At 50.8% G+C, this 17,038-nt stretch overlaps 2 protein-coding genes across 2 annotated transcripts; one reads left to right on the top strand and one right to left on the bottom strand.

Moving 5' to 3' along the window:
- Nucleotides 1-6,906: 6,906 nt before the first annotated feature.
- LOC147081727 (uncharacterized) lies at nucleotides 6,907-9,513 on the bottom strand. The gene is made up of 2 exons (XM_085980742.1): nucleotides 9,415-9,513; nucleotides 6,907-7,981 (listed from the first exon to the last, which is right to left on the bottom strand). The coding sequence occupies exon 2, from the start codon at nucleotides 7,742-7,744 to the stop codon at nucleotides 7,268-7,270; it is 477 nt and encodes a 158-aa protein (XP_085836868.1). The 5' UTR covers nucleotides 7,745-7,981; nucleotides 9,415-9,513; the 3' UTR covers nucleotides 6,907-7,267.
- A 110-nt stretch (nucleotides 9,514-9,623) lies between these two features.
- On the top strand, nucleotides 9,624-16,675 carry LOC147081726 (uncharacterized). The gene is made up of 2 exons (XM_085980741.1): nucleotides 9,624-9,849; nucleotides 14,567-16,675. The coding sequence occupies exon 2, from the start codon at nucleotides 14,927-14,929 to the stop codon at nucleotides 15,515-15,517; it is 591 nt and encodes a 196-aa protein (XP_085836867.1). The 5' UTR covers nucleotides 9,624-9,849; nucleotides 14,567-14,926; the 3' UTR covers nucleotides 15,518-16,675.
- The last annotated feature ends 363 nt before the right edge of the window (nucleotides 16,676-17,038 follow it).

The raw sequence follows: 17,038 nt of genomic DNA, 5'->3' as shown, positions 1-17,038 counted from the left end.
CTCTCCACCCTCAAGGTCCCGCCACCCTCTCTGTTTGCTAACCTTACCCCTGACTGCAAACCCGTCGCTACCAAGAGCAGGCGGTATAGCGCCGGGGACAGAGCCTTCATTAGCTCTGAGGTGCGGCGCCTCCTGAAAGAGGGCATTATCGAGGGGAGCAGCAGCCCCTGGCGTGCCCAGGTCGTAGTCGTAAAGACCGGCGATAAAAACCGCCTGGTCATCGACTACAGCCAGACCATAAACAGATATACCCAGCTGGACGCATACCCCCTCCCCCGCATATCTGACATGGTCAATCAGATTGCACAGTATAAAGTATTCTCGACCATCGACCTGAAGTCGGCCTACCACCAACTCCCTATCCACCCTGAGGACCGCCAGTATACCGCCTTCGAGGCGAATGGGCGCCTATACCACTTCCTTAGGGTCCCCTTCGGTGTCACTAATGGGGTCTCGGTCTTCCAAAGGGAGATGGACCAGATGGTTGACCAGAACGAACTGCAGGCTACATTCCCCTACCTAGATAACGTCACTATCTGCGGCCGCGACCGGCAGGAACATGACGCGAATCTGGAGAAATTCCTCCGTACGGCCCAACGGCTGAACCTCACCTACAATAAGGAGAAATGCGTGTTTAACACCACGCGCCTTGCCATCCTCGGCTGCGTAGTGGAGAACGGAATCATCGGCCCCGACCCAGAAAGAATGCGCCCCCTCATGGAGCTACCCCTCCCCCACTGCCCTAAAGCACTTAGGAGAACCCTGGGGCTTTTCGCCTACTATGCCCAATGGGTACCCAATTACGCGGACAAAGCCAGACCCCTCCTGAAAGCCACTTCCTTCCCCCTCACGGAGGAGGCGTGCGCGGCCTTCTCCCTCATTAAGGGAGACATAGCCAAGGCCACGATGCACGCAGTGGACGAGTCCATCCCCTTTCAGGTGGAGAGCGACGCATCCGACTTCGCCTTAGCCGCCACCCTAAACCAGGAGGGGAGGCCAGTGGCCTTCTTCTCAAGGACCCTACAGGGCCCCGAGATCCGACATTCGTCGGTCGAGAAAGAGGCCCAGGCGATCGTGGAGGCAGTACGGCGCTGGAGGCACTACCTGGCAGGCAAACGATTTACCCTCCTCACCGACCAGCGTTCGGTGGCTTTCATGTTTAATAACAAGCTGAAGGGCAAAATCAAGAATGACAAGATTTTGAGATGGAGAATCGAGCTCTCCACCTACGATTATGAGATCTTGTACCGGCCAGGCAAGCTGAACGAATCCCCTGATGCCCTTTCACGAATGACATGCGCCAGCGCGCATATCGATAGGCTTCAGACCCTCCACGACCAGCTCTGCCACCCTGGAGTCACCAGACTCTACCATTTCATTAAGGCCCGCAACCTGACCTACTCCATCGAGGAGGTCAGGACCATGACCAGGAACTGCCAGACCTGTGCGGAGTGCAAACCGCACTTCTATAGGCCGGACCGAGCAAGCCTGATCAAGGCCACCCGCCCCTTCGAGCGCCTGAGCATCGACTTTAAGGGGCCCCTCCCGTCCTCTGACCGTAATGTGTACTTCCTCAACATCGTTGATGAGTACTCCCGTTTCCCCTTTGCCTTCCCCTGCCCCGACATGACCAGTAGCACGGTCATTAAGTGCCTGAATGCCCTCTTCGCCTTGTTCGGGTTCCCGAACTATATACACAGCGACCGGGGCTCCTCCTTCATGAGCGAGGAACTCCGGCAATTCCTCCTAGAGAGAGGTATTGCAGCAAGCAGGACCACCAGCTACAACCCCAGAGGTAACGGTCAGGTGGAAAGAGAGAACGCGACGGTATGGAAGGCCGTCCTCTTAGCCTTAAAGTCTAAGGGCCTCCCAACCTCCCGCTGGCAAGAAGTCCTCCCGACAGCGCTGCACTCCATCCGGTCATTACTTTGCACGGCCACTAACACCACCCCCCATGAACGAATGTTCGTTTTCCCCAGGAAGTCGACTACGGGAACCACTCTACCAACCTGGCTGACCGCCCCGGGGCCGGTCTGGCTGCGGAAACACGTGAGGACCCATAAAACGGACCCCCTGGTCGAGAGGGTGAACCTCCTGCACGCCAACCCCCAGTACGCCTACGTGGCGTACCCAGACGGGCGGGAGGACACTGTCTCCCTACGAGACCTCGCACCCTCAGCCGATCCGGAAACACCGCCACCACCCCCCCCAACCTCAGTCCAGGTAGACGGCATGCCGGAACCCCACGAGCCCTCGCCGACCACGCAAACACCAGCATCAACACCGGATAAGGCACCAGCACCGGATAAGGCAACACCACCGCTGCGGCGATCGGAGAGGCTTACGAAGCCTCCGGACAGACTGACCTACCAGAATTGGTAGTACACTTCACCCCGCCGGACTTAATTCTAAACAAGGGGTGAATGTGGTAAACCACGTTCACTATCGTATCACTGTTAGTAGTTAGCACTGTTCACCACTGTTCGTTATAACTGTATCACTGACCACTATTGTATCACGGTACGAGGTCGCCTCTTGCCACACTGCTATACCTGGGATGACCACTGCCGACTCCGCCTTGGCTCCACCCACCAGGCCAGGTATAAAGGTGAGCGACTGGCTGGTATTCCTCCTGCTTGGATCGGATCACCCACGAGAGTGGGCTCTGTTATTTAGTCAATAAAAACCTTTAGTCACCTTCGTAACTCTTCGCCTTTTATTGGAGGAATTGATAGGTATATCAGTGTTTAAGATGATTAAAGGAGGTGACAGGGTAGATAGAGAGAAACTGTTTCCTCTGATCAGGGAGTCCACAACAAGGGGACACAACCTTGAATTTAGACCCAGGCCATTCAGGAGTGATGTCAGGAAGCACAACTTCACACAAATGCTGAGAGGCTGTTTCCCCTGGCTGGAGAGTCTAGAACCAGGGGTCACAGTCCCAGGATAAGGGGTCGGCCATTTAGGACTGAGATGAGGCATGTGACTCTTTGGGATTCTCTACCCAGAGGGCTGTGGGTGCTCAGTCATTGAGAATAATCAAGACTGAGATCGAATTTTGGACACTGAAGGAATCGAGGGATATGGGGATAGGGCGGGAAAGAGCAGGCTCGAGGGGCCCTATAGCCAACTCCTGCTCCTATTTCTTATATTCATAAAGGGTAGCGGAAATCTGGAATTCTTCCCCCCCAAAAGCTGCTGAGGTTGAGAACCAATTGAAAATTTCAAAACTATGTGTGTGAGATTTTTGTTAGGCGAGGATAGTAAGGGTTACAGAATGAAGGTGGGAAGAGTTAAGATACAGATCAGCCATGACCACATTGAATTACGGAACAGGCTCGAGGGGCTGAATGACCTACTCCTGCTCCTATGTTCCTATTTACAGTGATGACTTTTGTAAACAGCTTTTACCGGGAATTAGACGGGGAGGATACACAGACGGGATTAAACCTGGGCCCCTCCTGTTACTGTGACTCAGTCGCACTGGGCGGTGCATTTACCCACTGAGCCATTGGGAGGAGGGTCCAGTGACCCTGCTGGAAAACGCACGTGTGAGGCCTCAGGTGAGGACAGTGGAACAGCCTGTCGACACTCACTGTCGAGGTTCACACATGGAGATTGGGCACATGGGTCACACATTGGAGAGAAACTGGTGAGTGTAGAACTGAACCCAGCCAGAGTCAGCACCTTCAGGGGAGGAGAGGGAGGGGGACCAGTGAGTGTAGAACTGAACCCAGCCAGAGTCAGCACCTTCAGGGGTGGAGAGGGAGGGGAACCAGTGAGTGTAGAACTGAACCCAGCCAGAGTCAGCACCTTCAGGGGAGGAGAGAGAGGGGAACCAGTGAGTGTAGAACTGAACCCAGCCAGAGTCAGCACCTTCAGGGGAGGAGAGGGAGGGGAACCAGTGAGTGTAGAACTGAACCCAGCTAGAGTCAGCACCTTCAGGGGAGGAGAGGGGAACCAGTGAGTGTAGAACTGAACCCAGCCAGAGTCAGCACCTTCAGGGGAGGAGAGGGAGGGGGACCAGTGAGTGTAGAACTGAACGCAGCCAGAGTCAGCACCTTCAGGGGAGGAGAGAGAGGGGAACCAGTGAGTGTAGAACTGAACCCAGCCATAGTCAGCACCTTCAGGGGAGGAGAGAGAGGTGAACCAGTGAGTGTAGTACTGAACCCAGCCAGAGTCAGCACCTTCAGGGGAGGAGAGGGGAACCAGTGAGTGTAGAACTGAACCCAGCCAGAGTCAATACCTTCAGGGGAGGCGAGGGAACCAGTGAGTGTAGAACTGAACCCAGCCAGAGTCAGCACCTTCAGGGGAGGAGAGAGAGGGGAACCAGTGAGTGTAGAACTGAACCCAGCCAGAGTCAGCACCTTCAGGGGAGGAGAGGGAGGGGGACCAGTGAGTGTAGAACTGAACCCAGCCAGAGTCAGCACCTTCAGGGGAGGAGAGAGAGGGGAACCAGTGAGTGTAGAACTGAACCCAGCCATAGTCAGCACCTTCAGGGGAGGAGAGAGAGGTGAACCAGTGAGTGTAGTACTGAACCCAGCCAGAGTCAGCACCTTCAGGGGAGGAGAGGGGAACCAGTGAGTGTAGAACTGAACCCAGCCAGAGTCAATACCTTCAGGGGAGGCGAGGGAACCAGTGAGTGTAGAACTGAACCCAGCCAGAGTCAGCACCTTCAGGGGAGGAGAGGGGAACCAATGAGTGTAGAACTGAACCCAGCCATAGTCAGCACCTTCAGGGGAGGAGAGAGAGGGGAACCAGTGAGTGTAGAACTGAACCCAGCCATAGTCAGCACCTTCAGGGGAGGAGAGAGAGGTGAACCAGTGAGTGTAGTACTGAACCCAGCCAGAGTCAGCACCTTCAGGGGAGGAGAGGGGAACCAGTGAGTGTAGAACTGAACCCAGCCAGAGTCAATACCTTCAGGGGAGGCGAGGGAACCAGTGAGTGTATAACTGAACCCAGCCAGAGTCAGCACCTTCAGGGGAGGAGAGGGGAACCAATGAGTGTAGAACTGAACCCAGCCAGAGTCAGCACCTTCAGGGGAGGAGAGAGAGGGGAACCAGTGAGTGTAGAACTGAACCCAGCCATAGTCAGCACCTTCAGGGGAGGAGAGAGAGGTGAACCAGTGAGTGTAGTACTGAACCCAGCCAGAGTCAGCACCTTCAGGGGAGGAGAGGGGAACCAGTGAGTGTAGAACTGAACCCAGCCAGAGTCAATACCTTCAGGGGAGGCGAGGGAACCAGTGAGTGTAGAACTGAACCCAGCCAGAGTCAGCACCTTCAGGGGAGGAGAGGGGAACCAATGAGTGTAGAACTGAACCCAGCCAGAGCAGCACCTTCAGAGGAGAGAGAGGGGAACCAGTGAGTGTAAATGGAAAGGTCGCAACAAACTTCCCTTAACTACAACCCTCTGATTTCTGTTTTGTAGCCATCTTTCCATCCACTCTGCTGCCTGGCCCTTCACTCCACACGGCCTGACCTGGGTCATCTTCTAGATCTTACTTACTGTTTTTGGATAGCAAGCTGGTCACAAAACAGAAAACAGAGAGTAGGGGTTGGGAGTAGCTACTCAGACTGGCAAAAGGTGGGAAGTGGTGTTCCACAGGGATTGGTGCTGGGATCACTGTTTTTCATAAACAATTTGGACTCGGGAATCAGAAGAACAATTTCAAAGTTTGTCGATAACACCAAATTGGGAGGTAGAGTTAATACTGAGGTAGACAAAATGCAAGAAGATATTAATAAATTTCAAAATGGGCGTGTAATTGGCAAATGAATTTCACTATAGATCAGTGTGAGGTGGTGTGTTTTGGTGGGAAGAATAAGGAGGCCACACACTACTTGGACAAGGGGGTGAAATTGGGTTGCTTTGCGCCTCCCGCGATATTCAGTGGGAGGTTAGCAGCGGCGATAGCCGGTAGCTCCCCGTGGCACTGCACCGCCGGCAATGACATCATCGCCATGTGCAGTACCCCGGCTGCAACCTTGGGTTGCGACCCCTGACCTATCACCGGACGATATGTCCGACAGGGTCAAGGGTCGTTCTTGCAGCCGCGGCGGTGCCACTTAAAGGGCAGGTGTCGGGCGGCAACTTTTTATTTTGGCCAACTGCCAGCACCTGCCCCCTTCCCCTTTCTTCTTCGGGGTGTCAGCCACGATCGCTCAGCCCGGCGCTCCTCTTGATCCGACACCCCGCTCCCCGGTGGTCCAGCAGGGCCCCGGTGTGCGCAGTACTAGGCCCCTTCCCTTTAATCGGGGAGGGAGGTCGGCTATGACGCGGTGCTATGTGTCGACAGGCGTGGCGCTGTTACACGAAGCGCCACGAAATTCACTGGTAGCGCCCCAAGAGGGAGGGGAGCGCTTCCAATAGCACTCCGCCTCCTGCCTGGGGCACTACCACTGAATTTAATGCACAGGGGAGCTAACTTTTTCGGGGGGCTAAAATTAGCCCCGGCGACGTTAGCGACCCAAAGGGGGCGCCAACGAATTCCCCCCACCCCCCACGAGTCAAAATGGGCTGGAGGAGCAGAGGGATCCAGGGATACAGATACACAAATCACTAAAAGTAGCGACACAGGTTAATAAGGCCATTAAAAAGAAAAGCACTGGGGCACATTCCTAAAGGAACCTTCTGTTCCGTGCCTAGGAATCTGAACCATGGCAGACAGCGGCTGGAACACGTTTCTCACACGCCTCGAGATTAACCCGCACGGTGACTTTGCTGTCGGTGAAGAGAGACGAGAAAGACCAAAGTGCCGTTTGCCCCTCTCAGTGTGGCCCTGAAGGACTGTGTCCAGGCTGAAGTTCTGTTCCCGCCGTACGATCCTCCCCCAGATTGTCCTTTCTGAGCTCCAGCCAGGTGATGCTAAACACTCAGGTGGGAAAGAAGAAAATCTACAACAATATGTTTAAAACAAAGCTGATTGATTTGACATATATCCAGAATATTAAACTCCAGCCCAGTTATAGGGTTCATTAACATCAGCAGAAACAACGTCAAACTGTCAGAATGAACATGGTTCAGTCCTGGATGTGATGAACAGCAGCAACAGCAGAATCCAAGCCCTGCAGTCACTTGTGAACTCGCTGGTGTGTCAGTAGGTGAGATGACTGAGTGAATCGCTTCCCACACACGGAGCAGGTGAACGGCCTCTCCCCAGTGTGAACTCGCTGGTGTTTCAGCAGGTCGGATGACTGAATGAATCCCATCCAACACACTGAGCAGGTGAACATCCTCCCCCGGTGTGAACCCGCTGGTGTCTCAGCAGTTAGGATGACCGAGTGAATCCCATCCCACACACTGAGCAGGTGAACGGCCTCTCCCCGGTGTGAACTCGCTTGTGTGTCAGCAGGTTGGATGACAGAGTGAATCCCTTCCCACACATGGAGCAGGTGAACGACCTCTCCCCAGTGTGAACTCGCTGGTGTGTCAGCAGGTTGGATGAATTTGTGAATCTGTTCCCACACACTGAGCAGGTGAACGGCCTCTCCCCGGTGTGAGTGCGTTGGTGCTTCATCAGATGCTTTCTGCTTTTAAAGCTCTTCTCACAGTCAGAACATTTAAATGGTCTCTTATTAGAGTGAATAAGTTGGTGCGCAGTGAGGCTGGAGGAGATAGTGAATCCCTTCCCACACGTGGAGCAGGTGAACGGCCTCTCCCCGGTGTGACTGCGTTGATGAGTTTCCAGCCAGGACGGGTAATTGAATTCCTTCCCACAGTCCCCACATTTCCAGGGTTTCTCCATGGTGCGGGTGTCCTTGTGTCTCTCCAGGTTGGACGATCAGTTGAAGCCTCGTTCACACACAGAACACATGTACGGTTTCTCCCCGCTGTGAATGGTGTGATGTTTTTTCAGGTTGTGTAACTGGTTAAAGCTCTTTCCACAGTCAGTGCACTGGAATACTCTCACTTGGGTGTGTGTGTCCCACCGACAGAACAGACAAACATTTCTCCTTCCACATTCAAAGGCTGATGTTTTTACCTGTAAAAGCAGTTTACAAAAGTCATCACTAAGTTCAGGATTAAAATGCAGAACAGATAATTCCAGTTTCTCTAAAACATTCTTTCCTCTCTTATTACATAGAATTACATAGATTGTACAGCACAGAAACAGGCCAATCGGCCCAACTGGCCCATGCAGTGTTTATGCTCCACACGAGCCTCCTCCCATCTCTCTGAATCTCACCCTATCAGCATCTGCTTCTATTCCTCTCTCTCATGTGTTTATCCAGCTTCCCCTTAAATGCATCCCTGCTCTTCGCCTCAACTACTCCCTGTGGCAGCAAGTTCCACATTCTCAGCACTCTCTGGGTGAAGGAGTTTAATCTAAATAGGACTTTCCTGGGCAGCCAATGAGCACTGCTGCCTCTTTTGTGCATTTCCTGGTGAGGCTAAACAGTTGATATTTTCTGATCAAAAGGAGCTGGGCTCGGCAGCATTAGTCCTGTTTTGCCTCCTTTGGAGACCAGGTGTACAAGCAGAGTGAGCGCAGCCTTCACAGCAACCGTAATAAAATTGTTACAGTTGTGAAGGAACTTTGTGTCAGTGCACTGGACCACAAACAAAGTATGTGTGTCAATTATTGTCTGGCTGCGCTACTGTGATATTTTAAAGGTGTTATATAAAGTTAAGTTGTTGTTGTTGGTTGGAGTTTGCGGTGTGTAAATGCTGCCCTTCTCACAGCCTGTAAAAGGAGTTTACAAAAGCCATCACTGTGAGTCCAGGATAGAAATTGACAAGATTCTCTCCTCCTGGTTCCTGGCCAAGGGGGCCGCACATGCGCCCTGCTGCCCCCTGAGCCTCTCAAGATGGCGGCCGTTACCCCGGGCCTGTAACCGGGAGAAAGCCCCGCAGCTGCCGCCCCGCTCGGGGCAAACACCCGGCCCGGAGGCTCTTGTTCGCGGCCTGAGGCCCACCCCGGGTGTTTGTGGAGCAGATCATGTTGAGTGTTTTAAGAATGGGGCCTGGGGCTGCACTCGGGGTGTCTGCAGCCCACGTTCCCCCGGGTTCATGAACCCGCTCCCTGAGCTCGGGGTGTGAGCGTCCCGCGTCCCCCCGGGGTTCACGAACCCGCTCCCTGAGCTCGGGGTGTGAGCGTCCCGCGTCCCCCCGGGGTTCACGAACCAGCTCCCTGAGCTCGGGGTGTGAGCGTCCCGCGTCCCCCCGGGGTTCATGAACCCGCTCCCTGAGCTCGGGGTGTGAGCGGCCCGCGTCCCCCCGTGGTTCATGAACCCGCTCCCTGAGCTCGGGGTGTGAGCGGCCCGCGTCCCCCCGGGGTTCATGAACCCGCTCCCTGAGCTCGGGGTGTGAGCGTCCCGCGTCCCCCCGGGGTTCATGAACCCGCTCCCTGAGCTCGGGGTGTGAGCGGCCCGCGGCCCCCCGGGGTTCATGAACCCACTCCCTGAGTTCTCTCACCTGATGTGTCAGCAGCTGCTGACGAACTCCGCGCAGGCTCAGCTCAAACTGCCCGGGTGATTGACGTGAGCTTCTGACCAATAGGAAGAAAGGGGCGGGACTGGTGGACCGAGCGGGCGGCGGGTCCTCCAACGAATCGGAGTGTGTGAGGGGCGGGGCCTGACCTTTAAACCGGAACAACGGAAGTGAGCTGGGCATGCGCGGGAGAGGCTGATTGTTGGGCAGTGTGAGCTGAGCATGCGCGGGTGGCGAGGCTGCAGCCGGTCAGAGGGCGGCGGGTTAATGAACCCCGGGGGGACGCGGGCTTCACACACCCCGAGTGCGGCCCCAGGCCCGATTATAAGAGCAGTGAACATTATCCGCCCCCACCCGCGGGTTTCCGTTTCGCTCCGGCCCGAATCTCAACAAAGCGCCAAACTCCGGGAGAGACAGGAAGTGAGTCAGGGAGCGTCTGTAAATGGAGGAGAAATGGTGCCTGGTCAGGGAACGTCTGTAAATGGAGGAGAAATGGTGACAGGTCAGGGAGCGTCTGTAAATGGAGGAGAAATGGTGACTGGTCAGGGAACGCCTGTAAATGAAGGAGAAATGGAGCTGGTCAGGGAGCGTCTGTAAAGGAGGAGAAATGGAGACTGGTCAGGGAATGTCTCTTAATGGAGGAGAAATGGTGACTGGTCAGGGAGCGTCTTTAAATGCAGGTGAAATGGTGACTGGTCAGGGAGCGTCTGTAAATGGAGGAGAAATAGTGACTGGTCAGGGAGAATCTCTAAATAAAGGATAAATTATTCCTTATTTTGGGGCTTGGTTTGTGTGAATAAATATATCACTAATTTCAATTGGACTCTTTTCCGTGCCCCAGCTCCTGTAAATACTGGCTGGAAAGGGGCCAGACTCTCAGGAGGCTCCACACCGCTGGCGGCTTATCTGTCAGTGATCTCCCATCAGATTAATGTGCATCTGCTGTGTGTGTTTTTAACAAAGTGCCCGAAGCAGTTCATAAGGTGGGGAATCAGTGAGTGTAGAACTGAACCCAGTCAGAGTCAGCACCTTCAGGGGAGGAGAGGGAGGGCAACCAGTGAGTGTAGAACTGAACCCAGCCAGAGTTAGCACCTTCAGGGGAGGAGAGGCAGAGCATAAGAACATAAGCAATAGGAGCAGGAGTAGGCCAATCGGCCCCTCGAGCCTGCTCCGCCATTCAATAAGATCATGGCTGATCTGATCATAACCGCCAATCCACTATCACAGAACCATCTCCTGAATCTAACAGAATTAGACACACAAAATAGGAGCAGGATCAGGCTACACGGCCCCTGGGCCCGCTCCGCTACCCACAGGGCCATGACCATTCCGAACCTAGACTCATGTCCAAATTCCTGCCCGCTCCCCGTAACCCTTAATTCCCTTTACTTCTAGGAAACTGTCTATTTCTGTTTTAAATTTATGTAATGATGTAGCTTCTACAGCTTTTTGGGGCAGCATATTCCATGGACCTACCACCCTCTGAGTGAAGTAGTTCCTCCTCATCTCAGTTTTGAAAGAGCAGCCCCTTATTCTAAGACTATGCCCCCTAGTTCTAGTTTCACCCATCATCGGGAACATCTTCCCCGCATCCACCCGATCCAACCCCTTCACAATTTTATATGTTTCAATAAGATCGCCTCTCATTCTTCTGAACTCCAATGAGTAGAGTCCCAATCTACTCAACCTCTCCTCATATGTCCATCCCCTCATCCCCGGGATTAACCGAGTGAACCTTCTTTGTACTGACTCGAGAGCAAGTATGTCCTTTCTTAAGTATGGACACCAAAACTGTACGCAGTATTCCAGGTGCGGTCTCACCAATACCTTGTACAACTGAAGCAATACCTCCCTATTTTTATATTCTATTCCCCCTAGCAATGAAAGCCAACATTCCATTGACCTTCTTAATCACTTGCTGCACCTGCATACTAACCTTTTGAGTTTCGTGCACCAGCACCCCCAGATCCCTTTGTACTTCAGTACTTTCCAGTTTCTTGCTATTCAGATAATAACTTGCTGTACGATTTTTCCTGCCAAAGTGCATAACCTCACACTTTCCAGTATTGTATTCCATCTGCCAAATCTCTGCCCACTTACTTAGCCTGTCTATGTCCCCTTGCAGGTTTTTTATGTCCTCATTCACTACTTTCCCTCCCATCTTAGTATCATCTGCAAACATTGATATGTTACACTCGGTCCCCTCCTCCAAATCGTTAATATAGATTGTAAAGAGTTGGGGACCCAGCACCGACCCCTGCGGAACACCACTAGTTACTGATTGCCAGTCTGAGAATGAACCATTTATCCCAACTCTCTGCCTTCTGTTAGATAGCCAATCCTCTATCCATGCCAGAATATTACCCCCAATCCTGTGATTTTTTACCTTAAGCAATAATCTTTTGTGTGGCACCTTGTCAAATGCCTTTTGGAAGTCTAAATACACTACGTCCACTGGTTCCCCTTAATCCACCCTATGTGTTACTTCCTCAAAGAACTCCAGCAAATTTGTCAAACATGACTTCCCCTTCATAAAACCATGCTGACTTTGTCCTATTAAATTATGATTATCCAAATGTCCTGTTACTGTCTCCTTAATAATGGACTCCAAAATTTTACCTACCACAGATGTTAGGCTAACCGGTCTATAGTTTCCAGCCTTCTGTCTACTGCCCTTTTTAAATAAGGGTGTTACATTAGCAGTTTTCCAGTCTGCCGGGACCTTTGCCGAGTCCAGGGAGTTTTGGAAAATTATTACCAATGCATCCACAATCCCTACCGCCACTTCCCTCAAGACCCTAGGATGTAAGCCATCAGGTCCAGGTGATTTATCCGTCTTGAGTCCCATTATTTTACCGAGTACCACTTCCTTCGTGATTTTGATCATGTTTAGCTCCTCCCCCCCTTTAGCCCCCTGTTTGTCCAGTGTTGGGATATTCTTAGTGTCTTCTACTGTAAAGACTGATATAAAATATTCATTCAGTGCTTTTTCCATCTCCATATTTCCCACCATTAATTTCCCGGTCTCATCCTCTAAGGGACCAACATTTACTTTAGCCACCCTTTTTCTTTTTATATAACTATAAAAACTCTTACTATCTGTTTTTATATTTTTTGCTAATTTACTTTCATAATCTATCTTCCCTTTCTTAATCAATCTTTTTGTTATTTTTTGCTGTCTTTTAAAGTTTTCCCAATCCTCTATCCTCCCACTAGATTTGGCTACCTTATATGCCCTTGTTTTTAGTCGAATACTATCCTTAATTTCTTTACTTAGCCACGGATGGCTGTCTTTTCTTTTACACCCTTTTCTTCTCAGTGGAATATATATTTTTTGGAAGTTGTAAAATAACTCCTTAAATGTGCACCACTGATCATGTATCGTCTTACCCTTTAATCTATTTTCCCAATCCACTCTACTCAATTCCGCTCTCATACCTTCATAGTCTCCTTTATTCAAGCTTAGCACGCTTGTTTGAGATCCAACCTTCTCACCCTCTAATTGAATATGGAATTCAACCATGTTATGGTCACTCATTCCAAGGGGATCCTTTACTAGGACATTTTTAATTAATCCTGTCTCATTACACAGGACCAGATCTAAGGTTGCTTGCCCCCTGGTCGGTTCAGTTACATACTGCTCAAGAAACCCATCCCTAATACACTCAATGAACTCATCCTCAAGGCAGCCCTGCCCAATTTGATTTGTCCAATTAATATGATAGTAAAAATCCCCCATAATTATAGATGTTCCCTTATTACAAGCCTCAACTATTTCCTGATTGATACTCCGTCCAACAGAGTTGTCACTGTTCGGAGGCCTATAGACTACGCCCACTAGTGTTTTTTTCCCCTTATTATTCCTTACCTCCACCCAAACTGTTTCATTATCCTGATCTTTTGACCCAATATCATTTCTCTGTATTACAGTGATTCCTTCCTTTATTAACATAGCCACCCCACCTCCCCTTCCTTCCTGCCTGGCCTTCCTGATCGTTAAATAACCTGGTATGTTTAATTCCCAGGCATTGTCACCCTGCAGCCATGTTTCTGTAATGGCCATAAGATCATACCCATATGTAGTGATTTGTGCCATTAACTCATCTATTTTGTTACGAATGCTATGTGCATTCAGATAGAGAACTTTGAAAGATGTTTTGTGACACTTAGTTCCTGCTTTTGCCCTTTTTATTATTTTACCTTTTACTCCATACCTTCTGCCCCTTCCTGACACGCTCTGGTTTTTAATTTCCCCACTGTTACCTAAGTCTATGACCTTCTCTGTTGTCATTTTTATTATTTGCTCTCTAGGAACCTCCCCCCCACTAGTTAGTTAGTTTAAAGCCCTCTCTACAGCCTTAGTTATATGATCCGCCAGGACTCTAGTCCCAGCACTGGCCAAGTGAAGCCCGTCCCAACGGAACAGCTCCCTCCTGCCCCAGTACTGGTGCCAGTGTCCCAGGAAGCAAAACCCATTTCTCCCACATAAGGTGGGGAATCAGTGAGTGTAGAACTGAACCCAGTCAGAGTCAGCACCTTCAGGGGAGGAGAGGGAGGGCAACCAGTGAGTGTAGAACTGAACCCAGCCAGAGTCAGCACCTTCAGGGGAGGAGAGGGAGGGGAACCAGTGAGTGTAGAACTGAACCCAGCCAGAGTCAGCACCTTCAGGGGAAGAGAAAGAGAAGGGAACCAGTGAGTGTAGAACTGAACCCAGCCAGAGTCAGCACCTTCAGGGGAGGAGAGGCAGAGCAACTACTAAGTGTGGAACTAAACCCAGCCAGAGTCAGCACCTTCAGGATAAGAGAGAGAGGGGAACCAGTGAGTGTAGAATTGAACCCAGCCAGAGTCAGCACCTTCAGGGGAGGAGAGGGAGGGGAACCAGTGAGTGTAGAACTGAACCCAGCCAGAGTCAGCACCTTCAGGGGAGGAGAGGGAGAGAAGTTGACCGAAAGGAAAAATGTTGGAGATGGTGCGATGGATTTGGATTTCAGCACAGGGAGGAGGGAGAGTGTGTGGGATGGGGATTTACAGCTTTAGGGGAACAAGAGAGGAAAGATGTTCCATAGAAACTAGAATTGTCTGTTCTGAATTTCTATCCTGTACTTACAGTGATGACTTTAGCAAACTCCTTTTACAGGGTATTAGAAGGGGAGGATTTGCAGACGGGAAACTCAAACCAATCATCAGGTCAAGATCTGACAGTCACTCAATTCATCTGGACCTGAATATCATCGGCCTTTGAATGTGGAAGGAGAAATGTTTGCCAGTTCTGTATGTGGGAAAAGATTTCAAACATCAGTGTGACTGGAAAAGCACCGCGATACACACACCCCAGTGAGAGTGTTCCAGTGCACTGACTGGAAAGAGCTTTAACCAGTTACACAGCCTGAAAAAACATCGCACTGTTCACAGCAGGGAGAAACCGTCCACGTGTTCTGTGTGTGGACGAGGCTTCAACTGATCATCCAACCTGGACAGACACAAGGACACCCGCACCATGGAGAAACCGTGGAAATGTGGCGACTGTGGGAAGGGATTCAATTACCCGTCCCAGCTGGAAACTCATCGGCGCAGTCACACTGGGGCGAGGCCATTCACCTGCTCCGTATGTGAGAAGGGATTCACTAATTCATCTCACCTGCTGAGACACCAGCGAGTTCACACTGACGAGAGACCTTTTCAATGCTCCAACTGTGCGAACTGTTTTAAAAGCTCTGAGGAACTCATTCAACACCAGCGAGTTCACACTGACGATAAACCATTCAGTTGCTCTCACTGTGGGAAGAGATTCAAACTGTCATCCAATCTCATTGTACACCAACGCACTCACACTGGGGAGAGGCCATTCACTTGCTGTATGTGTGGGAAGAGATTCACTAAGTCGTACAACCTGCTGACACACCAGCGAGTTCACACTGGGGAGAGGCCGTTCACCTGCTCTTTGTGTGGGAAGGGATTCACTAAATCATCAAACCTGCTGACACACCAGCGAGTTCACACTGGGGAGAGGCCGTTCACCTGCTCCGTGTGTGGGAAGGGATTCACTCAGTCATCCCACTTGCTGACACACCAGCGAGTTCACAAGTGACTGCAGGGGTTGGATTCTGCTGTTCTTGCTGCTGTTAATCACATCCAGGACTGAACCATATTTATTCTGACAGTTGGGGTTTGTTTCTACTGATGTTAATAACCCTATAACTGGGCTGGAGTTTAATATTCTAGATATAACTGATTGTGTTCTCCGGGCTGCAGTGTCTCTTTAAGAACCGCTGTCTGTGATCTTTCCCCTTAATTCAGGGACTCTCATCAGAAATTTGTTTACAATAAAATTAGACATTTTACTTCAACCCTTTAATAATCTTTGGTACAATTCAGTGTTTGAAAAGTTCCGCTGATTAACATCTTCAATTAGAAAGTGCTGATTAATCCTCGCTGACAATTCTTACTGACTTGCACATTACACACAGTGGCACCTCCATTATCCACCAGAAAGAAGGGGAATGGGAATTGGTGGAGAATCGAGAGTCCCCAAATGTTGCCCCTCCCATCTGGTACAGCAATCCCCTCGCCACGGGAAGGGAGACAAGTCCAATTCAATTAACAGGCTGAGTATCATCAACCCTTTGAACGTGGAAGGAGGAATGTTTGTGGAAAAAGATTTCAAGCATCAATGTGACTGGAAAAGCACCGAGACACACACACCCGAGTGAGAGTGTTCCAGTGCACTGACTGTGGAAAGAGCTTTAACTCGTTATAGAGCCTGAAAAAACATCGCACCGTTCACAGCGGGGAGAAACCGTACATGTGTTCTGTTTGTGGATGAGGCTTCAACTGATCATCCAACCTGGAGAGACCCAAGGACACCCGCACCACAGAGAAACGGTGTATATGTTGGGTCTGCGGGAAGAAATTCACTGATGCACTCACACCGGGGAGATCCCGTTTACCTGCTTTGTGTGTGTGAAGGGGTTCAATGGTTCTTCCCACCTGCTGAGACACCAGCGAGTTCACAAGTGACTGCGGTGGTTGGATTCTGCTGTTATTGCTGCTGTTAATCACATCCAGGATTGAACCGTGTTCATTCGGACAGTTGGGATTTGTTTCAGCTGATGTTAATAACCCTTATAACTGGGCTGGTGTTTAATCTGTATCAATGTCAAATAAATGAGCTTTGTTTCACACACGCGGTGTGTCGGGTCCTTGATATCTCGACAATACGACGAGCTGATTGAGGACTAGTTACAAACTGAATGGAATCCACCTGAGAACTGAGATCCCACAACTTGTTAAAAGATGGATCTACAAGATGTCCAAGTCTGACAGGACAGAAAATTCTATTATATCACAGGGTCCACTTCAACCCTCCAGGGCAGTGAGTCCCTGTAACATTGGATTTTAACCTATGGGAAATATTCTGATAATCTGTTATTGTCACGGGGCAAAGCAGCCTTGTTACTTTAACATCAGTTTAATCAAACTCAATGGGCAATCCGATCTCCAAAGGGAAACGTCTCCTTAAAGCTGACGATGTCGGCAGTTCTGCAGCTCATTTCTCAGTGTGAGCGTGTCAGAATGAAAAGCTTTAACAACAGCCGATGTTTCACAAAGG

This window comes from Somniosus microcephalus, unplaced genomic scaffold (genome assembly GCF_052327205.1).
Source record: "Somniosus microcephalus isolate GS21.2 unplaced genomic scaffold, FLI_Smic_1.0 scaffold491, whole genome shotgun sequence".
Taxonomy (NCBI): domain Eukaryota; kingdom Metazoa; phylum Chordata; class Chondrichthyes; order Squaliformes; family Somniosidae; genus Somniosus; species Somniosus microcephalus.
Note: the sequence above shows the minus strand (reverse complement) of the source record. Positions and strands in the feature narration are given on the sequence as shown.

Coding starts and splice junctions, on each gene's coding strand:
- LOC147081726 (XM_085980741.1), top strand. CDS start 14,927: ATGGAGAAACCGTGGAAATGTGGCGACTGTGGGAAGGGATTCAATTAC.
- LOC147081727 (XM_085980742.1), bottom strand. CDS start 7,744: ATGGAGAAACCCTGGAAATGTGGGGACTGTGGGAAGGAATTCAATTAC.